Below are 27,369 nucleotides of genomic sequence, written 5' to 3'. Positions count from 1 at the left end.
GCCGAACCGGAACGCGTGTCACAGAACGCTGTCAGGGGGAAGTCAGTGCTGATCGCACACAAATTGAGATTCATGTTAAAAAAGCCGAACGATCCCTTTAATGAGGCGTTTGCTTGTTTACACTCAAACAAAACCGCCCTATATTTAAAATCCACCACGTGCCTCCCTGGTGCTTTCATTGTCGTTCCACCAAGTGGAATACCCCTGTGGCGTGTTTGGGCTGGAGTTCCCCTGAGAGGTTAACACCACTTTGCCAATGCTACACAGTCAACATCACACCAACACCTCCAAGAACTACACCGATGTGTGGGATTTTTTAACATCAGTGAACAAAATAACTGCAACACCTTCTTTCATTACTTTTCAAAATAAAAAAAAATCTATATGAAGAAAAAAAAAATCACTTTCGGTAAAGAATTAACTTAATTTTATTTAAAATAGTGAAGACAACCTTCTTACCCAGTTGACAAAACATTTGACCTGCTGAATGAGACGCGATCAAGACAAATTAGCTTCCAAATCACTTTTAAATATTCAAATGATATTATCTCTAAACGTCCGGCTCGTTACAGCGAGCGCTAAGAACGTTCGGACAGATCGGATACTGTTGTGGAGACTGTAAAAAGGAAACTACTGCTTTTGCCAAAATGTGCAAATTCGGCGATCCTCCTTGGTTTACCCGTGCTCATTGTTTATTAACAGGCTTCAGTTAGGTCAATGTGACTTGAAAACAAAATATAAAAATGCCAAAAGAAAAATCCATATCTACTCCGATGTATACAATCAAAAATAAAACCCCCCCAAAAAAAAAAAAAATGTGGGTTTCCTCTTAAAGCAGCTGAGTTTTTAAAAAATGTCCTTTAAAAAAAAAATAAAAATAAAAAAATGGACGACAAAATAGTTGCATGTGCTTTACTTCCAAGCCAAGATGCTCTTGAGCTTCCTTGAAAGTCCATCTGCTGTCATTTTAGCTAGACGTTCGTGCATATATTTACAAAGAGGCGCCTGCATATCTAATGTGCAGCAAGAGGGTAGGGCTCTGACTCCGCCCTTTTTCATTTGTAAATCCTACTATATGTCGCTATTGCTGTTAGCTCCCTCTCCTTCCTTCCTTCCTTCTCATACTCGTGGATGCTTTTACGTGTTTAAGCATTAGCTTCGGGTGTAGTGAGCGTCGTACTGCTGGATTTGACGAGAAGGGACATTGTTGGGAAGGCGGAGTTGTCTATTTTGCTAAAAAACGGGCAGTCTGGTGGAGGTCAGCGTACAAGCGTTGATATCCTCGGTGTGAGAGGCTCTGTGCAGGGACGGTTCTGAGGCACTGTGGTTTATCTTAGGCAAGGCGTGCTGAAGAAGCTCGATGGACGACAGGATCTTATAAACAAAAAAAACAAAAAAAGAATTAAATCCAGCGTGACTGTGACATCTGTAGTACGCCAGAAAGCGCAAATCAGCAGCTCACCTGTGGAAAGAGCGGCCGCTCCTCCTTGGACTTCTTGATGCAGTCAGCGACCAATCTTTTCATGGCTTTGGGGCAATTCTTGTAGAGTTTACTGAGGTCAGGTGACAGATAGCCCCGTCCCACCATGAAGATAATCTGAAGCGGAGGAAAAAAAAAAGAAAAGAAAAAAAGACCCATTTTTCTTACAACAGGAGCAAGTCTGACAATGTTGTCATTTACATTACACTATTGCAGTGCTTCTCAAATAGTGGGGCGGGTCTCCCCAGGGGGGCGCGAGGCTTCGTGAAGGGGGGCGCGTTTGACCTCGGGGAACATGCTTTTTTTGTTCTGATTTATTTTTTATTTTTTACTGTTTTACAATAAAGTGCAATTGCACCTCCACTACATTAGGGGGCACTGGCGCTCTCATTGGCTCTCATTGAGTGTGCGCAGGGAGCATTTGGGGGCTTGACAGAAAATAATTGAGAAGCACTGTACTATTGTAAGCCTGCATGTCTTTATCCATATATGCATTTTGAATCTCAAAACGTTAGCAAATTCAGCCACAAGAACAGACTACACAATATCACAAATTAGCTAAGAGTTAAACACAATTTTTGGTGTAAGAACGAATAACTGCAACAAGAAAATCGTAAAAACTTTGAGGAAAAAAAAAACTTGTTTAAAAAAAAAAAATTAAAAGTGTAACAAAATCATAAAGGGTAAAAAAAACAACCATAATTATATTGACGCAACTAAACAGAGGCCTGCGATTGGCTGGCGACCAGTTCAGGGTGTACCCCGCCTACTGCCCATAGCTAGCTGAGATAGGCTCCAGCACCCCCCGCAGCTCTTGTGAGGAATAAGCGGTCAAGAAAATGGATGGATGGATGGAAATAGAGGTACCAGACACAAAGTGGCAAAAATAGTTTTGTATGAAAATGTGCAAAATCCTTGGCTTAAAAAAATAAATAAATAATATTTTTGAGCCAATTTAATGTTAATCTGTTGTTTCTCAAAACCCCACGCACTCCTTAAAATGTGTCTTCCTGGCTTTTCTGTAGTAATTTTTGACATCATTCTATGAAATCTGATGGCCAATAATAACCATTCCCGCTCGTCCATCGACTCATTATTGTGTCATATGATATAGATAGATCTCAAGTAGTTCTTTTGAGATTCTTGCCAGCCCCCTAGTGGTCAACTAGGGCTCTAAGCAAGTGCTTCACTTGATTATGCCTTGGGCCAACTCTGGTCACAGACACTCACAACACGAGGCCTCCGATGAAGTCATGCTGCAGTGAAAAAGGATGACACAGAGCAATGCGCTCATTTGTGGTGTAACGACCGTCACGTAAATCAAGAAGGCGCGCTCAGCTGCTGCAATGCTTACAAATATTTACTGTAATGACTTCGGCATGAGCGTCGGTGACCGCAACGCTTTCCGACTCGTGTGCAAATTTCTATGACATCTCTCGCATCGGAAAGGAATCGGCCAGTAGTAGAATCGGATGACCCAAGTGAGCGTCACTTGGGTCATCCGAGTACGAAAATATTACATGGGAAGAACATACGGTATTGATTACGATATTCCAATTTGAATATAGACATAATGTGCCTATATGGTGAGTAAAGGAGGCCTACACGATCCAGGTCAGGCCGTGTGACCTGAGAAGGGGTGTAAAACCACAAATATCTAGAGTTGTGTTACCGATTCTAAAGTTAGGTCAACGGCAACACAGCGCAAATCCACAACCACAAACGCCTTCAAACAGCATGTTGGAGTTTTTTTTCTCACCATCTTTTCTTCTCAGCACACCTGGACCCAGTTTCGACTCTTATATCTCATATAGCACCACATCAAACATTTATATAAGGGATAGACCGATTATCAGCTGGGCCGATTATCGGCGCCGATATTCAGCGTTTTGAGAAATATCGGCCATTTTGCAGAATCTTAAGTGTTAACTTCATGTAACTAATTTAAATGTAAAAAAAAAAAAAAAAAATAGAAACCAATCAACGGTCATGTCGTTGATGGGAAAAACATTTATATATTAAAAAAAAAAAAAAAAAAAAAGAAGAAAAAGAAAAAAAAAACAAAAACAGAAAGCAACTAAGATATTTTAGTTTCAAGTTGGCCTCACAGCAAGCTCATGGATAGCATGAACAATTCTTGCTGCCTACTTTTGCTGACGGTCTATACACAGTTTCTGGAAACAAGGTACTTAACTCATTCACTCGCCGCCATTTTCACATTTCGCAATCCCGTTCGCTCCCGGCTGTTTTACTGAATTTTGACTGATTTTGCAAGGCCCACAGAATATTGTGTTCTTTTGCTATAAAAGCATGGAACCTATCAAAAGAAAGATTCAAGTCTCTTCTTTCATCAGGAAAAAAAAAGTATGTTTCTATCTGTTTCCGTTTTGCAGCAATTAGCATTAGAAGAGAGCTAACTTTCATCAGTTTTCACAAATCTGTTCAAAATTGTAAGTAATTTAGCCTTTTTTCTAGATGGTCCTGGTTGATCTCCTTTGCTCTGCTGCCACCTGCTGGCCGTTTGTGTAATAACTACCATTTCTGCAACCGTTCTTTGCAGTTGAGAGGCTGCATCAAAGCCTTCGGTATGCTCTAGCATAAAAAAAAACAAACAAAAAAAACGTATAAATACGTCTTTGGGACACTTAAAACATTAATAAAAACGTATTTACACGTTATTGGGAGCAAATGAGTTAATTACATAAATTTGCAAGATTATTAGACATTAAATATGTTGGAATGTAAGTACACATTTTTCCATATTAATATCTAGGTATCTGTAAAAAGCTACAAAATGTTGCTTTTTTTTTTTAATGATTCCGTGCATAGTACGTTGCGACCGTTTTGGATTGTTTAATATGGGAAAAATAGTGTCTTAATCATGTGATTTGACATTGCATCCTTTCCAATATGCTTTTATGACTGAATTCTACCTGATCTCTGTTGGCTATCTGCGAGTACGGGAGCTCTCCCGTCATGAGCTCGAAAAGAACAATTCCATAGGAATAGACATCTGATTGGAAGCTGTAGGGATTGTTATCCTGCATCCGGATGACTTCAGGGGCCTTTGAACAGACAACACATCTCTTGTCACTTCTCCACCCATCACATCACCGCAACAAATGAGAAAAAGCTGATTTACGGACCATCCAGAGGATCGACCCCGAAGGCTGCTCCACCTGATGCGAGCCACTCCACCTGGCCTTCACCGTTGCGAGACCAAAGTCGCCAATTTTCACCGTCAGCCCTTCATGCAGAAAGATGTCTTCGCCGCTGTCAAGGCTTTATGACCCAAACGCAGCAAACGCACGACTCGGGCGACGCGCGTTGAAATTGGAGACGCGAGCAAAAGCTGTTGAGAAGGATACTGTTGGACTTCATGTCACGATGAATGATGTTCTTCGCATGTAGATAGCTGAAAAGGAACACGTGCGGTGAAATCAAGTCGTTCCCGAGTTGTTCAAATCAGACAAAATGGCTTTCCGGTGTGACCTACTCCATGCCCTGAGCTGTCTGCCTGGAGATGTCGATGAGCTGGATCATCTTGAAGTTGGTCTCCAGGACGTGAATGTGTTTGTAGAGGCTGCTGCCCTCGCACCACTGGGCCACAATGGCCAGGTTGTCCTTGGTCATGTAGCCCATAAACAACAAGATGTTGACGTGTCGGGTTTTTCTGCCAGCAAGGGGAAAAAGAAAAAAGAAAAAAAAAATCAGCAAAATGTGATAAGATCAAAGATTGCAACAGAAAAGTCCCCAAACGGCGCTTGTCAAAGCAAATGAGTAACACTGCGGTGTCCAAACGACGACCCGGGGGCCATTTGCGGCCCGCCGTCCATTTTTCATTGGCCCCGCGATATATGCGAAAAAATGGCATTTGACTCAGTTCAAGTAAATTAATAAAAACTAAAATGTTTGGTGATGGTCAAAATAAGAAGGGAGGGTGTCAAAAAACACAGGTGCCATTAAAATGTTAGTTTAGTTAACGAAAACTAATGAAATAAACTAAAATTAAAAAAACAATTTTGTTAACAAAATAAAATAAAAATGAATTAAAAAAAAAAAAAAAAAACTAACAAACTACATTTTATGTTTACAAAACTGACTAAAACTAACTATAATTAAAGCAAAAATGGCCTTCGTTTTAGTCTTTGGTAATTAATTTAATGCATGAGCCTTTGGGGATGATTTTAAATGTGATTTTTTTTTTTATAATTTATTTTGATAAAAACCAGAATAATGATGGTTGAAAGTATGTCACACAGAAGTGACGTCATCTAGCAGCAGCCAATAGAAAAGCACCAAAAGATGACGTCACTCCCATGCTGTTTTTTTAAATATTGTGCACAAGTAATAAACATTTAAAAACAAAAAAAACTAAAACTAATACTGAAACTAAATAAACTAAAACCAATCATTCATTAAAGAACTAAAACTAATAAAAACTAACAGAACCAACATGAAAACTAATTAAAACAAACTAAATTTAAAAACCAAAACTCAAAATGAAATAAAAACTAAAATAAAAAAAAAATCCAAAATCATAATATGCCTACTGCCATATTACAAATAAATTGGTTTATGTACTGTAGAATTTTTCTAAATATGCAAAATCACATATAAATTATTCATACAATTTTTAGGACTAAACACAATTTCTCTTCATAACATGATGTGGCCCTTGCGTCCTTCTGATTTTCTGGATGTGGCCCCTCAAATGAAAAAGTTTGGACACCCCTGGGAGTAACATTTGAAAGGAGCTAAAGCTAATGTGCCATATTTCTTACCTTAGAACGGCTACTTCATTTTTAAATGCCTGCAACTGCTCTGGAGTCGGGTTGGTCACCTTTAAAATCTTCACTGCTACATCACCTATTGAAATAAAAAACAGACAGACGTGTGATGCAACATGCATCGTGAAAAGGGAAAAAGTGAGCATTGGCGGCGGCACTCCAACGCGCCCGGCCCCTCCTGCCCCCACCATTCCTACCATGCCATTTCCCTTTGTACACAGTTCCAAAGGAGCCTGAACCAATGCGGGACTGAAGATACACCTCACTGGCTTCAATCTCCCAGTAGTAGCTCGAATCTCGCTTCTCCCGAGGCCTCTGGAGGTTTACAAAATTAAAAAAAAAAAAAAAAAAAAAAAAGGCGCAAATGTTACGAAACGCTATTTACTAAACACACAGTGAAGCATCTGGAAGCGCAAGTTAACTCATTTACTCCCAATAACGTATAAATACGTTTTTTTTTTAAAATGTTCTAAGTGTCCCAAAGACGTATTTATACGTTGTTTTGTATTTTATTTATTTTTTTATGCTAGAGCATACAGAAGGCTTTGATGCAGCCTCTCAACTGCAAAGAACGGTTGCAGAAATGGTAGTTATTACACAAACGGCCAGCAGGTGGCGGCAGAGCAAAGGAGATCAACCAGGACCATCTAGAAAAAAGGCTAAATTACTTCGAATTTTGAACAGATTTGCGAAAACTGATGAAACTTAGCTCTCTTCTAATGCCAATTGCTGCAAAACGGAAACAGATAGAAACATACTTTTTTTTTCCTGATGAAAGAAGAGACATTAATCTTTCTTTTGATAGGTTTCATAGCTTTCATAGCAATTGAACACAATATTCTGTGGGCCTTGCAAAATCAGTCCAAATCCAGTAAAACTGGGATTGAGAAATGTGAAAATGGCTGGGAGTGAATGAGTTAATAAAGGCATTCAAAAGAAGAAATTACAATTTTATTCTTCTCCTGAGTGTTGAAGGACGTGGCCCTCTCTCGCTGGGCCGGTGCAGGACTTTTGGCTTGGGACTGGGACCAGCCAGTAGGACTCTGGTTGGGGGAACTCCCAGCTGTGGAAAAAATATAAAAGGGAATCGGGCAAGCAAATGTTGTCAAGAGGATTACAACAGGAACAAATGAACAGACAACAAAAAGAATTAGGGATGCACGATAATATCGGTGACCGATAATTATCGGCAATTATCGACCTATTTGACGTCAAACAGATAAACCAGATAATAGAGAAATCCTACGATAATTATCGGCAACTATCGCCCAATCTGGAAGTTATACAGATAAACCGGATAATAGACATTTGCCGAAAATTATCTGCAATTATCGACCAATTTGACATTTTACAGATAAACCGGATAATAAAGAAATTTGCCGAAAATTATCGACAACTATCGACCAATTTGATTTCATCCAGATAAACCGGATAATAAAGAAATTTGCCGATAATTATTGACAACTATCAACCAATTTAATTTCATCCAGATAAACCGGATAATAAAGAAATTTGCCGAAAATTATCGGCAATTATCGACCAATTATGACATTATACAGATAAACCGGATAATAAAGAAATTTGCCGAAAATGATCGACAACTATCGACCAATTGGATTTCATCCAGATAAACCGGATAATAAAGAAATTTGCCGAAAATTATCGGCAATTATGACATTATACAGATAAACCGGATAATAAAGAAATTTGCCGAAAATTATCGGCAAATATCGACCAATTTGATTTCATCCAGATAAACCGGATAATAAAGAAATTTGCCGAAAATTATTGACAACTATCAACCAATTTAATTTCATCCAGATAATAAAGAAATTTGCCGAAAATTATCGGCAATTATCGACCAATTATGACATTATACAGATAAACCGGATAATAAAGAAATTTGCCGAAAATTATCGACAACTATCGACCAATTGGATTTCATCCAGATAAACCGGATAATAAAGAAATTTGCCGAAAATTATCGGCAATTATGACATTATACAGATAAACCGGATAATAAAGAAATTTGCCGAAAATTATCGGCAAATATCGACCAATTTGATTTCATCCAGATAAACCGGATAATAAAGAAATTTGCCGAAAATTATTGACAACTATCAACCAATTTAATTTCATCCAGATAAACCGGATAATAAAGAAATTTACCGAAAATTATCGGCAATTATCGACCAATTTGACATTTTACAGATAAACCGGATAATAAAGAAATTTGCCGAAAATTATCGACAACTATCGACCAATTTGACATTTTACAGATAAACCGGATAATAAAGAAATTTGCCGAAAATTATCGGCAATTATCGACCAATTATGACATTATACAGATAAACCGGATAATAAAGAAATTTGCCGAAAATTATCGGCAATTATCGACCAATTTGACATTTTACAGATAAACCGGATAATAAAGAAATTTGCCGAAAATTATCGGCAATTATGACATTATACAGATAAACCGGATAATAAAGAAATTTGCTGAAAATTATCGGCAAATATCGACCAATTTGATTTCATCCAGATAAACCGAATAAAGAAATTTGCCGACAATGATCGGCAACAATCGACCAATTTGATTTCATACAGATAACCCGGATAATAAGAGCAATCTGCTGATAATTATTGGCAATTATTGACCAATTTGATTTCAATTGTTATCAAGTAAATTTTCCAAACGGTTATCGCCATCGACACTTTCGAAATGATTGCTTTATCGGTATGGGTTGAAAATCGCATTATCGTGCATCCCGAAAAAGAATGAACGCTGACACGGCAAAGGACTTACCCGAGTCGTGATTTCGCACTGCATCCTAGAGAGACAAGAAACAAGATCCCGTCACATAAGATTGACCTTCCCAACCCAAGATGTAAAAGCAGGTCGCATGTTAGGAAGTCAGGCTGCACAGACCAGCACAACACACACGCGTTGCTCTGCTTTCTAACCTTTTCTGCACTCTTGGATGAGGTCTCAACCAAAGACTGCGAGAAGTGGACAATACCTACTTTCCTCTTCAGCCAGAATCTATGGCACCAGGAGGTGGGGAAGGTATTCAGGCAGTCTAGCTACTCCCCAACAGGGGACGACAACAACAACAGTGGGGGCAAGTAGAGAAAATGAAAAGGAACACAGGGAAGGAAAATGAGGAGTAGACGACAGGAATGAAAAGAGATATCGTTCAATATTTGCAGGAAATTGTGGTGGTGGAAACGGGGAAATGAGGAAAAGAGAAGAGTTGGGCAGGCTACTTAATACACAAAACACAAAATTCGAAAAGGACAAAATGCCGGAGGATGGTTGGAATGCCCGAGATGTGTACAAGAACCGGGAGATATTTTTTTTCGGGCTCGGTGACAGTGCCTCGAGCAGAGGGTGTCCAAACTAGGGCCCGGGGGCCATTTGCGGCCCGCCATCCATTTTTTTTAGTGGCCCGCCACATGTGCTAAAAATGGCATTTGACTCAGTTCAAATCAAATAAAAACAAAAATGTTTGGAGATGGTCAAAGTAAGAAAGGAGGGTGTTGAAAAACACAGGTGCTATTAAAAGGTTATTTTAGTTAACTAAAACTAACGAAATAACTAAAACTAAAATTCAAAAAACAATTTCGTTAACGAAATAAAATAAAAACAAAAACTAACTGAAAATACATTTTACGTTGACAAAACTAACTAAAATTAAAATTATAGCAAAAATGTACTTCGTTTTAGTCTTTGGTGTGATTTTTAATAGATTTATTTTGATGGCAACCGGAATAATGATGTTTGAAAGTATGTCACAGAAGTGACATCATCGAGCAACAGCCAATAGAAAAATTTTGTTTTGTTTTTTTAAATATTGCGCACAACTAATACGCATAAAAAAAGAATACTAATACTGATACTAACTAAAACTAAGCATTTATTAAAGAACTAAAATTTTATAAAAACGGAACCCTGAAAACGAATAAAAAAACTAAAATTAAAAACTCCCAAACTATAATAACCCTACTGCCATATTACAAATAAATTGGTTTATATACTGTAGCATTTTTCTAAATATGCAAAAGCACAAATAAATTATTTGCACAATTATTAGGAACGAAACACGATTTCTCTTCATAACATGATGTGGCCCTTGCGTCCTTCTGATTTTCTGTATGTGGCCCCTCAAATGAAAAAGTTTGGACACCCCTGGCCTCGAGGTACACCATAGTGTGTTCCTATTCACTTGAATGAGAGCTCCAGCGGCAGAAACGTCGCCGTCTTCGCGAGCCGGTCGTGAATCGCAATATTTCATCCATCGTGGTCTATATTAAAAATTGTATTAAATTGTATTAAATATTGTAAATATGAATGTTGGCACGACTTGCCACTCGGGAAATGCTATCTTCGATCCGCGCGCGATCCGGTAGCGCAAGCTCGGCGTGGACGGTTTCAAATGTTGCCGCCCCCTTTTTCTCGCCGTGCGCCATTTGCTAATGGGAAACCGGCGGTTGCCGTCTGGTGTGGTTGCGTGAGGTGGATGGAAAAGGCCAACAAGAGGCTCACGTTGTGCGTATGTACCTCAATCATGCTGCTGTCCACAGGCAGGGTCGTGCTAACCATGTGGACGTTTGGCGTCGACGTGGAGCGCTGCCGCTGAGAGAGACCGCCCCCTGTGGGCGAGTAGGGCGTGGCATAGTTGAAGGCATGCGGCGTTGAATATCGGTGGGCCGAGCTGCGAGGGCGAGAGAATGCGACATAAAAAAAAAAAAAAAAAAAAAGATTCACAGGCCGCTCGCGCTTAACTCATTCACTGCCATTGACGGAAAAAGACGTCAAATGATGCCTTTTTTGCTGGGCTGGCAGTGAATGTGTTATCTGCCATCTGATCTTTTTCACAGCAAACGTGACGACGCCGCGTCGCTGTCGTTGGCAGCGAGCCGAGTCTGAATCTCGGGAATGCTGCGCTGTCAGCGGCGTTTTGTGTACAACAACTGGACGAGCCGCTTCCATGGTTTGGGATTGACGGCGAGCTTGTTTTGAGGGACTCACACATGACAGAGAGAAAAAAAAAAAAAAAAAGTCTGTTTACTTTCAGATGCTTAACAATTAATGCCGCCGTCGTGTGCTATCCCAACACAAGCCTGCAGCTTTTTTTTGTTTGTGTTGTCACATGTGTTGAGATGACACCAGCATGACACGGCAACTGTTACTGCTACCCAAGGACTGGACTACATTTTAGTTCACGACCAGAAAATCAAGTTTCACAACAGTCCTTCGGATTGATCTGCATGGAACATTTTTCGCTGCGAGTGTGCTAATTTGGCAGCTCACGGCGCTTTTCAACAGTTTCAAGTGCGACCCAAACAACGGACTCTTTTTTTTTTTTTTTTTTTTTTTTCACCTCTCCTGTTAAATCAGCACTTGGGACCGCTAAGCCCCCGCAAAAGCTGAGAACGTCATTAGAAACAGGATTTGATCCTGTTCTCATTAAGGCTCTTAATGCAAATTAAGAACACAACTAACTGTGCAGCAATTGAAATGTTGCTGATGCAGCACCAACATGACCTATGACATCATCAGATGTGTAAAATTCAATTCGAGGTGGACTTCACCAAAAAATGGTTTTGAGATACACGATGCTAAACACTTTAGTCTGACTGAATATCAATCAATCCAAATATTCTCAATATTAAGAGGCTAAAAGCAGGTATAGTGACATCCATGACCTTTGATACATTGGCAATCATCATTGTCACAGTTTGTGTTAGCTCTGAAACTCATTGGCTCCCAATAACGTGTAAATACGTTTTTTTAAATGTTTTAAGTGTCCCAAAGACGTATTTATACGTTTGTTTGTTTGTTTTTTGTTTTTTTTTTAATGCTAGAGCATACAGAAGGCTTTGATGCAGCCTCTCAACTGCAAAGAACGGTTGCAGAAATGGTAGTTATTACACAAACGGCCAGCAAGTGGCAGCAGAGCAAAGGAGATCAACCAGGGCCATCTAGAAAAAAAGCTCAATTACTTACAATTTTAAATAGATTTGTGAAAACTGGTGAAACTTAGCTCTCTTCTAATGCTAATTGCTGCAGAACGGAAACAGATAGAAACATACTTTTTTTTTTCCTGACGAAAGAAGAGACTTTAATCTTTCTTTTGATAGGTTCCATGTTTGTATAGCCATAAAACACAATATTCTGTGGGCCTTGCAAAATCAGTCAAAATTCAGTAAAACAGCCGGGAGCGAACGGGATTGCGAAATGTGAAAATGAGTTACGAGAACCCTAGACCTGGACAGCCGCTGCCCTGCCCGTTTTCCATGTCACCCTTCTCCAACACTACCGAGTCAAACGAATCAGCAAGCTCTGTAGAAGCCCGACAACAATCCTGTTCATCCAGTCAGATGTGTTGGTGGAGGGAGACATCGAAAATAGGCAGGAGAGTGGCTCTCCAAGACCAGGGTTCCCTACCACTGCTCTAAGATGTAGTGTAGGTTGTTGTTTTTTTTTTTGTGAGAACAATTTTCCTTCTTCCTAGAGGGTTGTAATGGAAAAAAAATTAGAATCACTGCCATAATTAACTGTGATATTATTATCATCTTTCCCTAATCTGTTCACATTTTCCCCATCAACACACAGCCAGTGATTAAGCACAAATACGAGACAATAACAGTTCAATAAGTCAAACAAAACTCAACTTTGTATAGCTTTCTATTCATGCAACACGTGCAACTAAAAAGCAATTTACAGTTAAAAAAGAAAAATCCAAAAGTTAAAAAAAAAAATTAAAAAAAATTGCAATTTAAAATCATCCACTAAAACCCGACAACAAACACGGGCCAAAGCACCCCCCCCCCCCTCCTCGACACTCACTCAACCTCCGGACCCGATTTCCGTTTCTACGTCATTATGAGCTCAAAATGAGGTCAGGAATCTGTCGGATTTTCCGTAAACAATCCCATGAACTCTAGCAGAGCAACTGTTTCTTTTTTTTTTTTTTCTAAAAAGAGCTCAGAATTGTTCATTCGGTAGTCTTACCGATTCAACGTCTTATCATCATTGCTCTTTTTTTTTTTGTGTGTGTATGTGTGCGTGCGTGCGTGCAAATACGTATAAATTTATACTCATTAATTCACCTAAAACCTTGTAAATATCCCATTACCCTTCGCCTTAACCAGGTACTTCAGAATCTTGCCAGAGTCGTGAGGTTCAAATGGTCAGGAGACCAGAGAAAAGGTCAGAAAAAATAAAGAGAAAAGAAAGATAAATCAAAGTGAAATCCAGCACCGACCAAACACTTCCTGCCTTCCCCATATTTACAAAATCAAAGTCTTACGCCAACCCCGGAATCCTCTAAATTCCAACAAATTAGCGAGATCTCAAGAGACCAGAGGAAAAACTAAAGAGAGGAAGGAGGGAAGGATCGATGAGGCAGAGTGAGATCCATAGAAGCCAGTACATCCAATCCATCAAAGTGAAATCCAGCACCAACCAAACCCCTCCTGCGTGGTTACAAAACCAGAGTCTTATGCCAACCACAGAAACCTCAAACTTCCAATAAATTGAGATCTCAAGTGACCAGAGGAAAAACTAAAGAGAGGAAGGAGGGAAGGATAGATAAAGCAAAGTGAGATCCACAGACACCAGCACCCACTGATTCAAGGGGCTGTGGGAGGGAGAGGCAACTTCTGTTTGAGTTTCAGTAGATGCTGGTGCGATGGATCTGGCATGCATAAGGACCACCACCAAAGAAAGAAGCCGTCAACCGCGGTCCAGCAAAGCCAGCACCGCCCCCCCCCCCCGGAATCCCCAGGCCGCGGCAGCACCAAGGCCACCCCCAAGCCACCCGATCGGACACCGGTCGGCGAGCCGACCCAGACGCCCGGAACACCCCCGCCCCAGCCCCGGCCCACACCCCCGAGCCCAAGGCTGCAGAACGAGGCCCGGTGGGCCCCCACGACCCCCCCGCACCCCACCCAAACCCGCCACCCGCCACGACCCAGGCCCCGCCACCCCCGGACCCCAAACCCCCGAACACACCCTAACCCCCAACACCCAAAACCTCCACCCCCCCCCCAAACAAGCCCCCCCCAACAAGCCCCCCCGACTGGCGAGCTCTACCCTTACACCGTGAATGTGGCCCCACCCAGTGTATATACAAGTGTGTGCGTGTGGTGCATTAAAATTGGGAGCAGGTGAGTCGGAGCAGAGGGAAAAAGTTTCCCCTACTCCGATACACCCGCATGCCCCCCAAAAAATGAATATGTATATGTGTGGTGCATTAAAAAAGGAAATGGAGGGACAAAGTGGTGGGGCAGGGACACAGATGGGGGGGACCACAGCGCTGCCAGGCACTGCAGTCCATCCCCTCTGATGGCTCCCCGCCCCAACTCACTCCTCCCCTTGGACATGAAGTGCATTAAAATTGGAGAGGAGTTGAAGGGTGAAGATGGTGTTTCCACCCTTCCCCACCCCACCAAGAAATGTGTTGTGTGCCCTATGTGTATATTTACAAAGTGTATAGTGCAAAACTAGTGAAGTGAGTAAGAGGAGCGACCAGCGGGGCCTCACCCAACCCGGCGGGTGTAGATGGCACGCCCGCCCCCCAGCCCCCCACCCCACCCATCTGGCACCACGATAGGCGGACAGCGCCAGCGCAGCAGGGCTACTGGACAGCCCACCGGCCACCGGAGCCCGCCCAGGGCGCCAGGAGTTCTACCGGAGTGGGGCAGGCCTCAAACCCCCGCCCGGCCCCCGGAGCCCGACGCCCGGGCCGGGGAGGGGAGGGAGCCCCAGGCCCAGGGAGAGGGAGGGGGCGGGGGGCAGACAGGGGGGATGGACTGCAGTGCCTGGCAGCGCTGTGGTCCCCCCCCCCATCTGTGTCCCTGCCCCACCACTTTGTCCCTCCATTTCCTTTTTTAATGCACCACACATATACATATTCATTTTTTGGGGGGGATGCGGGTGTATCGGAGTAGGGGAAATTTTTTTCCCTCTGAGTGCATAAGTGAATTGTACCAGTCATTTCCTCTCCTCTGTCCTCGCGAGCTTTGAACTTGGCGTCTTCTCTCCTTTTTAGTCATGTTTAATAAATGTCAAAGAGGTCAACCTGACAGTCTGACTGGTCAAATTCAGATAAAATTCCACATCAAACTTATTGCATACCTTTGCGATATGCATACGGCATAGACCAATATCTCGATATCGATATTTTCTCGATATATTGTGCAGCCCTCGTAAGCATGTTCCTAATGTGGATCGTTTGTGGAACCGATATACAGTCACGCTTGAGCTTTGCTGTGCAGTTAAATGTTCATCGCTTTACAGCGCAGACTACAGTATTACATTATAGAGATAGACCGATATGTTTTTTTCGGGACCGATACGATACCGATTATTAGTAGTCAAGAACACCGATAACCGATATTTGGAGCCGATATTCATTTCCACTATAAAAAAAAAAAAAGGGCAAATATTAGCATCAAAATCTGGAAAAAATACAAACTCCAGCTCTGAATTTTTATTTTATTTTAAAGCATATGTTTATTGAGCAAGTTTTAGGGTTAGTAAAATATTGGGGGTTCATTTATTTATTTATTTTACTTAGTTAATAGTCTTTTTTCCGTTTTTGTTTTTTTTCTCTTTTCTTTTTTCTTTTTTTTTTTATGGATCTATTATTGGTCATATGATTCTTCGAAATGGCCGATGCCGATATTTGTCAAAATGCTGAATATCGGTGCCGATAATCGGCCCAGCCGATAATCGGTCTATCCCTATTACATTATCATCAGAATTGTTTACGTGCATACACGGATAATGCTCATTGTGTGCTCAGCTGTATCAAGACATACCTTGGAAAGCGAGTTAACGACTCTCTCATTCGCCGAGATGTTAACGGGGGAAGTGACGGGGCGCCACTCTCACCAGGTGTTGGACACAAACTGAAAAAAAAAAAAAAAAAAAAGAGACATCGGGTGACTAAACCTTAAATGATCACTTCAGTGCCGAAACTGTTTTGTTGTAGTGACCTTATTAACACTTACAGGAGTTGTCTGATATTGCTCCAGTCCACACACATCGTGGGTACTTTGGTGCTGCAATGCTCATGGAACTTGTAGCCACACGTTTGGCAACGGAAACCGTTCAAAAGAAACTTCTGGCAAATGTCGCAAAACGCGAGCTTCAGATATGTTTTCCGGACCTAAAACATGAACGACATTTGTCAAATTATTTCTTAGGCACGGACGCTTAATTCAAGGGTTCGTGTTCAACATTTCAGGCACTCACAAAATTGTGTGTGGTCAGAGGAACATGATCTAAAACTTCCACCAGCAACTCTTCACCAATCAGGGAGGTCGAGTCGGTATTCCAGTCCATCCGTAGTTTTTTACTGTTACAAAAAAAAAGTAGCACAAGACTATTTATAACAAGGAAATGAGTTATGATTAGGGATGTCACAATAAGGGCAATATCGTGATATTAAAACTGCCACAATATTGTTGTTGTCATGTTCACAATATTTAAAAGGAACACATTTGTTAAAAAAATAAAATAAAATAAAAAAAGTCAGGTTGATTTCCATTTGTGCAGTTCTAGCACCCTCTAGCGGCTAGTTTATTAGTGCAATTTAATTTTCATTAGGGATGTTTTGGCCTTCTATGTTTAAAAACTCTGCTAATTGTCAGATGAAAGGGAACCTAATTTGCTCGTGAAACAATCAATGTGTGCTTGCATTAACAAGTGCCTCAATATTGTTATTAGAGATTGTAGGTGGTTTATTATGGAGGACCAAAATTCAAAATAAATAAATGACTAAATAAATAAATAAATAAATGTCTAAAAGTGAAAATAAAAATGAATATAAAAAAATATAATTCCAAAATTATATCTAAAAAAATAAATATAAATGGAAATAAATATGTTTTTATTTTCACTTTTCGTCATTTATGTATTTATGTAGACATTTATTTATTTATAAATTTGTTTAATTATTTAGTCATTTATTTATCTATTTATTTAGTCACTATTTATCTATTCATTTAGTCATTTATTTATTAAATAAATAGATAAATAAATGACTAAATAAATAGATAAATAAATAAATAAATACATGACAAAAAGTTAAAATAAAAACGGATTCATTTCCATTTATATTTATTGTTTTAGATATAATTTTGGAATTATATTTTTTTATATTCATTTTTATTTTCACTTTTAGTCATTTATTTATTTATTTCGAATTTTGGCAGTTTTGGTCCTCCATAGTTTATATCTATTGCTGTTATGTACAAAAGCACAATATTGTGCTTTTTTTTTTTTTGTATGAGCTCGCTCTTTTCTACAATATTGTGATCTTTTTTAAATATCGCCAACAATATGGTGATAATTATCATATCGTGATAATATCGTATCGTGATGTTTGGATATCGTTACATCCCTGGTTATGATATGCAGCAAGTACATCTCTTGATGAAAATGTTTGGAGCTCACCTCCTCTGCCCAGGATGTAGTCGGAAAACAGCACAACACTGCGGCTGCAGGCCTCGCACCATTAAGGCTTTAATCAGGCAGCTCTGCAGAGTCATACCTGGCCGCACATTTACCTAAAGGAAAAACGACAGCCTTTCTGCATGACTCCACGTACCGTCACGGTTTCACAACTGGAAACTCCATGCAGCACACAAAAAAAACAAAAAAAACATCATTTGCTAAAAACGAAAGAATCATCTCACCACAGTGCGCTGCTGGTTTGGGAGGTAGACACGGATGGTGCTGCTCGTCTTCGAGTCGGGGATCTTGCTGTCATCCGAGGAGCGACGCTGGCAGGGAAATCCCTGGACCATGGTCGGCGAAAGGCACGGGCCCTCGAAGGCGGAGTCCTTCATTCCAAAGCCATTGCTCAGGGTCTTCCATGCTCCCTGGAGGTGCTCCATCAAGTCAAGCCAAGTGCTCTCAACGGTCTGGGGGAAAAAAAAATGAACCGTGCGCAAACTTTGAACGCTTTAAAAGCTTACATCATTCAGCTGACAAAATCAATATTACATTAGTCTGTTTTCCAAATGCCAGCGATGCAGAGCGGAGACTCCCGTGTCAAAATGTATGAAACGAACCGGCTGCAACAGACGTGAGGTAGATATTTTTCTATTAAGTCTTTTTTTTTTTTTTGCCCAGTCAATTTTAGAGACCACTGAAACGCCGGAAATAACGAGGATGAGATTTGCATCCAGACATGCCGTAAATTTCGTCATGGTAAGCCTTCACGAGGTGGAAATATTGAGACTTTGGTTCCAACTGACACAGCATCGCACTGTTGCTGCATATTTCTGTGTTTTCATTTACAAACTTGACTAACTCCACAACATTCCAGACACTGTTTCATCCTTTTTTATTTATTTATTTCTTATTTTTATTCATTTATTTATTTATTTATTTTTACTGGGGCAGGGGGGAGACTTTGAAAAGGGAACGGCTGCTGCATCTTGCTAGCTTCTTTTACAGGTATGTCAAAAGTAGGGATGTTCGATACCACTTTTTTTCAGACCGATACCGATACTCAGACCCTCAGTACTCACCGATACCGATACCAACTGCCGATACCAGTAGTACATTTTGACAAAAAAAAAAAATCACTAAAAGATATTTTTAAACAAATATATTTCCTTTAATTTTGACCAAAAAAAACTAGGGATGTTCGATACCACTTTTTTTCAGACCGATACCGATACTCAGACCCTCAGTACTCACCGATACCGATACCAACTGCCGATACCAGTAGTACATTTTGACAAAAAAAATAAATAAATCACTAAAAGATATTTTTAAACAAATATATTTCCTTTAATTTTGACAAAAAACAACAGCACAGTCACTCTTCAATAGTCTTAACGCTCAAAATAAAACACAAAAATTATCTTTTAGTTTAAGATTCCCAATTTTGAAGTATTTCCAACCCGCTGAAGTTTTGGTGAAAAACTGCTGCAAGCTAGCGCCACTTACAGGCAAGGAGGACTCACTTCACGTCTTCCAACTCCGCCATCGCTCGCTTGTACTCGTCTGCGTCACGAGTACTCGAGTACTTGAAAAAAGGCTGGTATCGGCCCGATACCGATATCTGGTATCGGTACTCGCCCATCCCTAATTATATAATAATAATAATAATAATAATAATAATAATTAGGGATGTTCGATACCACTTTTTTTCAGACCGATACCGATACTCAGACCCTCAGTACTCACCGATACCGACACCAACTGCCGATACCAGTAGTACATTTTGACAAAAAAAAAAATCACTAAAAGATATTTTTAAACAAATATATTTCCTTGAATTTTGATTTAAAAAAAAAACAAAAAAACAGCACAGTCACTCTTCAATAGTCTTAACGCTCAAAATAAAACACAAAAATAGAAAAACAAAAACTCTTTTAGTTTAAGATTCACAATTTTGAAGCATTTCCAAACCGGTGAAGTTTTGGTGAAAAACTGCTGCAAACTAGCGCCACTTACAGGCAAGGAGGACTCACTTAACGTCTTCCCCCTCTGCCATCGCTCGCTTGTACTCGTCTGCGTCACGAGTACTCGAGTACTTGAAAAAAGGCTGATATCGGACCGATACCGATACCTGGTATCGGTACTCGCCCATCCCTAGTCACAAGTGTATAGAATGGTACACTAAACACATGGGCAACTAGCTATTGTTTTGGTTCATCATTGAGCCAAATCAAATCCAGTCTTGGAGCATCTCAGCTGTATTACATGACGAGTGATATCTGCCGTTTCCACAGAAACAGTGAATGAATTCTGACAAATACTGCCACTGAACCAAAAATGACAAGGACAACATAGTACACCAAATACGTGAGAAATTTTGAAGAAATTTGTGCCACAACTTGAAAAAAAAAAAAATTCGTCAATTTGATTTGATTTGTGAATTTTCCACATCCATCAACGGAATTTAGTCCAATTCCTCTCCCCTTATCTACTGAGAAAATATTAACAGGTAAAATTAGTCGTGCATGTTGTTCATGTGAATGCTGTGGCTGTTAAATGATGCTTGCAGGCTTGCTACTGAACTCATAAGACCACAAGCAACCTGACATATTGACATGACATGACAGGCCGTGATGGGAGTCTGGCTTTGGTGCGACTTGCCCACATTATTCCAAATTGCAGCAGTGATCCAAACATCATGTTTTTGTTGCTGTGGTGTTCTACTGCCATTAAAAACACCACTTCAAGGTTCACTGCATTGTGAGCACTCGAGGCCATTAGACTCGACTATAAACAAACGTGTCACCCAGATAGCCAACACAATGCTCAAAAACGAGTGAGAAATGTGTGCGAAAACACCCGTCCAATACCTTTGATTTGTATATTCTGGTGTTCATGTAAACTCCACCAGATCCTTTACATTACATTACATTTCCATTGTGTGCTTGATTCTGTTAAGTCATCATGTTATCAATGCTAATGCCTCTGGGATGAGGAGCAATATAAAAACAGAAATTGGTTGCAGCATTGTGTTGACATAAACCCTCAAAATGACATCAACGTGGCAACAAAGCCTTTAAACTGGTATGTCAGAAAACCAAAATGCAAAGGATCCATCAAGCTCAAGCCTGCACTGAAAGGAAAGTAAACTACTGCCATGAATGGAGGGAACAGAGAAAGTTACACTATTCCAATTAAAACAGGAGTTCTCAAACACCAGTTATTTGCAGCATGTTTTGTAACGTTGACCCGTCATCCTTCGATGTATATCTCAAAATGAAAAGTTCCAGGTATAGTCTCACTAAACAATTCAGCACCAGTGTAGCATAATAGCTAACTAACCGTCTGTGTATATATTTCACATCTTGAAAGTAAAAATACTAATGTGTGGTCTTAAAAAAATATATATATATATACACGTCACAATGAGTACAATATTTTAGGCGTTATTGTTCTACAGGAGGTATTTCGGTGGTGCTGTAGTGAAAAGTGCTGCGTTTGCATCTTGTAACGTGACCTGTCTGAAAGAAACCAAATATCTTGCTAACGTACGTCGCTTTGCAGTGAGTGTGCACACTAAAAAGGTCTGCTTCACCTCACTGAAAACAGTCGTTGGAGCAAGGGGTGTGTCTTATTCTAACTTAATTCAAGTTTGTAACTTATTATTATTATTATTTTCCTCCATACGTGTGAAGAGCTGTGGGGATTTCACTATTACAGTGCACTTTCTGTACAATTCTACAGAGAAAGGAGAGTGTTAATCTCATTCAATTTCTGTAAATAACATTTTAGAAACGGCTAGACTTTTTTTTTTTTTTTTTAAATAAAATTTTACCTTAATGTCAATTTTTAATACATTCAGGCGCTCAATGTACAGCATGTAACGTGTAATGTTAAACCTAATTTTATTCAGTACGATCACTTTTAAAAGCTCGGTAGCTCGAAATAATTTGTCATGCATACCCAAGCAGGTCAAACCGCATAACGTAAACAATCGACGTCTCCCAAGTCATACATTGGTGAAATTAATGGCATTCGTGTCCATTGTGTTCCGTCTTCTGTCGTTCCATGAAATCACAACAAAGGAGGAAGGGCGACTAGTTAAGTCAAATAATTCGTAGCACAGTTGACGCTAGTACAGTCAAGTGGCAGCCGATGTAGGCCTCCCAGAAAGCGAACGATAATGTTCGCTCAAATTGTTTTCTGCAGACGCGTTTGAAACATTTTGTAGTTAGCTTTCCCGTGTAGCTAGGAGACTAGTCGCGCTACGTGCAGCAAACGTTGGTGTGTATTGTCAGAGAGCTTACCAAGAGAAGTTGGGAAAGTTGTGCTCCGCCATAACTTCAGGAAAAAGTGGCGTCGGTGACATCATCATATTTGCAACGCAATCAAAGAAAGGGCCAAGTGACTTGAGCACGCAAAAAGAAAAAGAAAAAAAAAGAAAAAGAAAAACGCCTATCCCGTAAAATGTCGCGATAGTGGACGGCGCGAAGGTCACAACATGGTCGCCTCAAAAGCGAGGAAAAGTTTGATGTCGCCCTTCGTGCGGTTTTAAGGCAAAATCGCTCGATTCCTTGAAAAGTGACGCGACGAATGCGTTCATTGTTCTGTTGGGTTGTTGTCTCGGAGCTGTTTACGTTTTCATTTCGGTCTGTTCCCGAACGCGTTCGCCTTGACAATCAATATTTACAATGGAAGGTAAAAGGTTTGACTCGCCGTGGCCTGCGTCCGTCTGGCGACAAGATTGAAACAAGAGCTCGCTATCAAAACGAGAGACAAGCATCAGTCCCACTGCTCGAAAGCCCGCCCACACCAACCATGATGTTTTGCCCCGACACGATGGAAACACGCTGCCAAATCGGAGAACAAAATACAGTATTGGGTGCCAGAACAGGGAGATAATTGTGTATTTCCACAAGATTGTATATTTTCATAAGGTTGTACTGTACAGTGTAGGTCAGAAATCAACATGGATCAACCCACCACCGGTTTGGAAGAAATGCTTTATAATTAATAACGTAAGTGCGCCATCATCTGGAGATTCGAGGGCAGTGCCACGGGAGATTTTCATGACTGATCGATCCGATAGTCCGTGTATTTTCAAATTCTCAAGTTATCATTCCATCAATTATCTAATTGTGTGGAAGCTGTGGCCTTCACACATCGTTTTCTACACCATTCCCGTGATTATATTTTATTCCTCGCACTTTTTTGTCCTGCTACTACTTCCACATTTTTCAACCGATTCTCGCCATTTATTTATTTATTTATTTTTAAGTAAAAAATTTTTTACATTAAGCATAAAATAATGCCGTTAATGTGAAATTCTGTGTTCACATTTGTTCCTGTTCTGGATGAGCATTGTGTAGTAGCTCAGATTCCTAAAACAATAAATGTCAATAATTATAACTAGATTTTAAATTAATATTAATTTAGACTAGGATTAATCGTATGTAAACAACAGCCCCTAAAATGGATAAAAACGGTGGATTTTGGTATACCCCAAATGCAAAAGCAGCTAAAAGCAGTCTGTGGTCGTACTGGATTATATACTACAATATAAATAATCCTGCATAAATGTTGTGTTGTTTTTAAAGCAATGTAAAACGTGTTGTAGGATTATATAATAAACACATTGTCACTACAGGAATGTCTTCTTGTAAAAAAAAAATGTTCATTTACATTTAAAATTATTATTATTATTATTATTATTATTATTATTTACTGACCTAATGGAGCTCTACTAGTCAAGTCCCTTGAGGTTTTTTTGCGGTTTCCCTGTTATGACTGTCATTTTTTTTTCTAACCCAAATGTTTTACAACTACATTTGTTTTGTTGTGATTATAAGTATTTTTAATATGTGCCGAAATAAATGAAATTATTATTATTATTATTATTTGTTGTTGTTGTTGTCGTTGTTATTAAGGTCGGTCGATTTAAGGAAGAAAATGCTGTTTTGGCCATTTGATTGGTTCATTCATAGAGGCGGTGTCCAGACCCCTTCATATTTAATTGGTTGATATATGATCAGACAGCCAATCGCTACGCAGCTTTTTACTAGTTTCCGTGAATGACAATTCAGGAACTCTTGCTCATGCTCACACCGCATGTAGCGCAAAGAAGGAGGCGTAAACACTGACAGAGCTTTATAGCTAGCGAGGTAAGAAATAATTGCAAACCGCTCGTTAGGTAATTAATACCGCCGGATGTCGAAAGTATAACGAGTACTAGGTGATCTAGCAGGTGAATTTGACACCTGGTTGGTTTCTTTCGGCCATCTTATTCGGTTTGGGCTCGTTTACGGAGCGTCGGGACCTCAGTCAGGCCTGCTAATGGTAGGCCGCCACAAGGACTTTGGCGTGTTTTTCCTGCGCGGGAAATGTCGAATTTATACGCAGATCATCTCTAATAGCCAACGGAAACCAATTGTTAAAGCCGTTTAGTGACTCTTTTTGTCGGTGAAATCTTTTTCTTGTCGGGGGCGGAAGCTGTATCGTCGACTGAAGCGCGCATCTTGGTCGTGATCGTGCGGTTGGAGTTGCTAGCGTGGGTTAGCTTGAATCTGTGGCGTCTCGCGACTGCGCAGCAACATCAACGTGACTAGGCCCACGTTAGCGTAGCTTTTACCTTTAGCGTTGAAATTTGTTTTCCGACGTCATCGAAGCAGCTTATTCGTCGTGGTCGTCGTTTAGACAGGCATTTTTTTTTGTCGAAAGTGTTCCAAGTAATTTTAGTGGCGTTTCTGTACAATGTTGGCACATGTTGAACGCTCATAAAACCACGACATGCTGTCATAGCCATTTTATGTGGCTCTCTGAGATCGAAGATTGAAAGTGATGCCGAGCAGCGTGTAATACAAACGGCATTTTAGACAGTTTGTAGGAACTCTAAACATGTGCACAACATTAACTTGAGTTTGATGCAACAAGTATTCTTGCTCTCTTACAACAAAGGTAATTGAAAACATGCCTTCCAAAAACATAATCTTAACCCACAATCTTCCCGATTTGATGTCTTCAGCACTGTCTGCAAAGTGATGTGCGACCAATGGCATTCACAGCATGATGTCATCCTGTAAGTTAGTTGGGTAGTTGTAGACAAAGCTGCACCCCTCATGCTAAAACAGCCCCGTATGGTGGTTGTAGATTTAAAAAAAAAAAAAAACTTGCCCAGGATGTAGCATGGTAGATGTGCATCGGTGTCTCCATCCCCGTAGTTTTCATTTAAAAGCTTTGTTTTCAAGTCAAAAGTTGCAGTGGATTAAATTTGTTATTTTCCCAAGTGGCGTCTGAGAGAATACGATGCCGGCATTAACATGCTGCGTTTATCTGTTCAGGTTATGGAGATGAGCTGCAGCAGCGAGTGTTTTGGATGTGGTCGCTCAGGGCACTGGATCAAACATTGCCCCAATGTGTGTGGTAGTGGCTCACGAGGACGTGCCCGAGGCAGGGGACGAGGCAAGGGTACTACATACTATATAGGACACATCTGAAATATGATGAGTGTAACATATTTTCATTCCATACGTTAATTTGCTAGCCGGTTGAAGTCATGTAAAATAGCTCGTGGTATCCCTTGCTAGTTGCACCATCTTAACTCCCAGTGTGTGTCAATCCAGACTTGACCTGCTATCGGTGTGGAGACCCGGGGCACTTGGCGAGGGACTGTGACCAAACTGAGGATGGTGAGCATTGCCGTCTACTTAGCTGAGATGGCAACAGAAGTTTTGATTTCACCATTGAAGCGCCATGTCAGTTGATACCTGTTGGGAAGCTGTTGACACTTTGACCCCCCCTCCCCCTCCTTGCCCGCTCAGCGTGCTACAACTGCCACAGGACTGGCCACATTTCTCGTGAATGCAAGGAGCCCAAAAAGGAGAGGGAGCACCTCTGCTACACCTGTGGAAAATCTGGTCACATGGCCCGTGATTGCGATGCCAACGAGCAGAAGTGCTACTCCTGCGGTGGCTTTGGCCACATCCAGAAGCTTTGTGACAAGGTGAAATGTTACAGGTGAGTGTTGGCGATCCGACGCCGTTGCCTTCGTGGGAACTGAGCGATCTTGTCTCCTGCAGGTGTGGAGAGATTGGTCACGTCGCGGTGCACTGCACCAAAGCCAGCGAGACCAACTGCTACAAATGTGGAAAGGCGGGCCACCTGGCAAAAGAGTGCACCTGCGAAGACACCGCATAATCGGCGCCCTCTGTTGCCCCTCCTTTTTTTTCAGATTGATGGTTGGTTGTATTATTTTTCTCTGAATCCTCTTCACTGGCCAAAGGTTGGCCAATAGAGGCTAGTCCCGGGCCAGTGAGCCTCTCGACATGTAGTGAAAGGGGTGAAAAAAATCTTTCTGCATTCAACACAAAAATGTTTTAGTTTGGTAGCGGTGTTATGTATAATGCTTTGTAAAAGGAACCCCCCCCTTTCCAAGCCACTGGTGATCAGAGATGAATCAATGGGACTAAACATGGGAATCTGTAGGACCTCTGAGCTTGTGGAAGTGAATATCTTGACAAGAGAAAAGGGAGTAAACGGAAACCAAACTTCCATGTATGGTTATTTTGGTTTGTTTTTAGTGGGTTGAGTTGGCCAAGGGAGAATGACATGGAAACATTTCATATCATAATGCATTTCAGCACTACACGCAGCTAAGTGAGAGCCGACATTTTCTCTTGCCTAGTTACAAAGAATTTTGGAGGTATAAAAGGAGTAAGTTCTATTATAGAAATCTGTTTACAATTACAAAATCAACTAGCTAGGCCAAGGTAGGAGTTTCCTTTAAAATGGCCTTGGAATTTTTTTTTTTTTTTTTTTTTTGTTCTTTTTACCTTGACAAATTTAAAACCATTGTGACCAGTTGTCAGAACAGGTGAATTTGGAGTTATTTCGGAATGAAAAGTTTTCACGGAAATCAAAATGTTATTTTTGTACAATATCACTTAGACTACTGTATAAATACCATTTGCTTGTACTCAGTTTTTAAGTCGGAAGGAAAGTGCAACTGAAGTCCTAGAAAATAGAAATGTAATTTTAAACTATCAATAAAGCTGGAGGAGCACGGAGAAGACCTTGCTTGAATTCTTTGTGTCACTGTTTTTGAACTCATTCTTGTTTTGCTGACACCCACAACTTTACTTTTGGAGGTGCGTTACATTTGAATTTGAAACAAATTAGCAATTGACTAGTTAAAAAACAAACTATATTGTGCACGTCCAATTTCACTGTGTAACTAAGTTCAAGGTGACTGAGATGCTAACGGTCAAATGCGTTTGGAAATCTACAAAGAAGCCGTACAATGGTATCAAATTATTTTGCCACCACATTAGCAAGTACGTTTTTAATTAAAAAAAAAACAAAAACAAAAACCCGTTAGTTGACCCTGTAGCATGTAGACGATGAGCTCAGGTTCCCTGTCAAATTGCATCCCCTGCGGCAAATGAGCGAGTCGCACAGGCGAATCAGTAAAATGGAGAACCCGAGTGGAGGCCGGTACAACGCAGGCAGGGAATCGCTCCAAGTGAATCCCACAATGCAAGGAAAGCATGGATATGAAATTACACCGACAAGAGCATAAAGCGTTTGTGTTGGGTTAATTTGTGATCCATTGCTTCAAATACGAGAGCCAGAAC

At 40.5% G+C, this 27,369-nt stretch overlaps 2 protein-coding genes across 9 annotated transcripts; one reads left to right on the top strand and one right to left on the bottom strand.

Moving 5' to 3' along the window:
- Positions 1-410: 410 nt before the first annotated feature.
- Positions 411-22,755, bottom strand: raf1a (Raf-1 proto-oncogene, serine/threonine kinase a). 3 transcript variants are annotated; one of them, XM_077512084.1, is made up of 17 exons: positions 22,048-22,755; positions 17,983-18,210; positions 17,741-17,853; positions 16,538-16,640; positions 16,294-16,451; positions 16,102-16,191; positions 10,832-10,985; positions 9,077-9,101; positions 7,218-7,333; positions 6,468-6,585; positions 6,265-6,349; positions 4,977-5,153; positions 4,849-4,895; positions 4,627-4,745; positions 4,414-4,545; positions 1,463-1,597; positions 411-1,374 (listed from the first exon to the last, which is right to left on the bottom strand). In XM_077512084.1, the coding sequence occupies exons 2-17, from the start codon at positions 18,181-18,183 to the stop codon at positions 1,234-1,236; spliced, it is 1,914 nt and encodes a 637-aa protein (XP_077368210.1). In that variant the 5' UTR covers positions 18,184-18,210; positions 22,048-22,755; the 3' UTR covers positions 411-1,233. The 3 variants fall into 3 exon arrangements, with proteins under 3 accessions (XP_077368210.1, XP_077368212.1, XP_077368213.1); XM_077512086.1 differs by having other exon boundaries at positions 22,457-22,537; XM_077512087.1 differs by lacking the exon at positions 22,048-22,755 and adding an exon at positions 9,235-9,354.
- A 982-nt stretch (positions 22,756-23,737) lies between these two features.
- On the top strand, positions 23,738-26,805 carry cnbpa (CCHC-type zinc finger, nucleic acid binding protein a). 6 transcript variants are annotated; one of them, XM_077512097.1, is made up of 6 exons: positions 23,810-23,901; positions 24,762-24,815; positions 25,078-25,198; positions 25,360-25,425; positions 25,558-25,753; positions 25,816-26,805. In XM_077512097.1, exons 3-6 carry the CDS (start codon positions 25,081-25,083, stop codon positions 25,931-25,933), a joined length of 498 nt encoding a protein of 165 aa, XP_077368223.1. In that variant the 5' UTR covers positions 23,810-23,901; positions 24,762-24,815; positions 25,078-25,080; the 3' UTR covers positions 25,934-26,805. The 6 variants fall into 6 exon arrangements, with proteins under 6 accessions (XP_077368222.1, XP_077368219.1, XP_077368223.1 ...); XM_077512094.1 differs by having other exon boundaries at positions 23,812-23,901; positions 25,078-25,204; XM_077512096.1 differs by lacking the exon at positions 24,762-24,815 and having other exon boundaries at positions 23,738-23,901.
- Positions 26,806-27,369: the final 564 nt, after the last annotated feature.

Source organism: Festucalex cinctus, chromosome 2 (genome assembly GCF_051991245.1).
Source record: "Festucalex cinctus isolate MCC-2025b chromosome 2, RoL_Fcin_1.0, whole genome shotgun sequence".
Classification (NCBI taxonomy): domain Eukaryota; kingdom Metazoa; phylum Chordata; class Actinopteri; order Syngnathiformes; family Syngnathidae; genus Festucalex; species Festucalex cinctus.
Note: the sequence above shows the minus strand (reverse complement) of the source record. Positions and strands in the feature narration are given on the sequence as shown.

Bases quoted from the DNA above. Each gene is read 5' to 3' on its own strand.
- raf1a (XM_077512087.1), bottom strand. From the start codon at position 18,183: ATGGAGCACCTCCAGGGAGCATGGAAGACCCTGAGCAATGGCTTTGGA. The intron at 9,355-10,831 runs GTACATACGCAC...GTTGGGGAGTAG, and splicing joins TGGACAGCAGCATGATTGAG to CTAGACTGCCTGAATACCTT. The intron at 6,586-7,217 runs GTAATTTCTTCT...GTAAACCTCCAG, and splicing joins CTCAGGAGAAGAATAAAATT to AGGCCTCGGGAGAAGCGAGA.
- cnbpa (XM_077512092.1), top strand. The intron at 25,426-25,557 runs GTGAGCATTGCC...TTGCCCGCTCAG, and splicing joins CTGTGACCAAACTGAGGATG to CGTGCTACAACTGCCACAGG. The intron at 25,754-25,815 runs GTGAGTGTTGGC...TGTCTCCTGCAG, and splicing joins GACAAGGTGAAATGTTACAG to GTGTGGAGAGATTGGTCACG.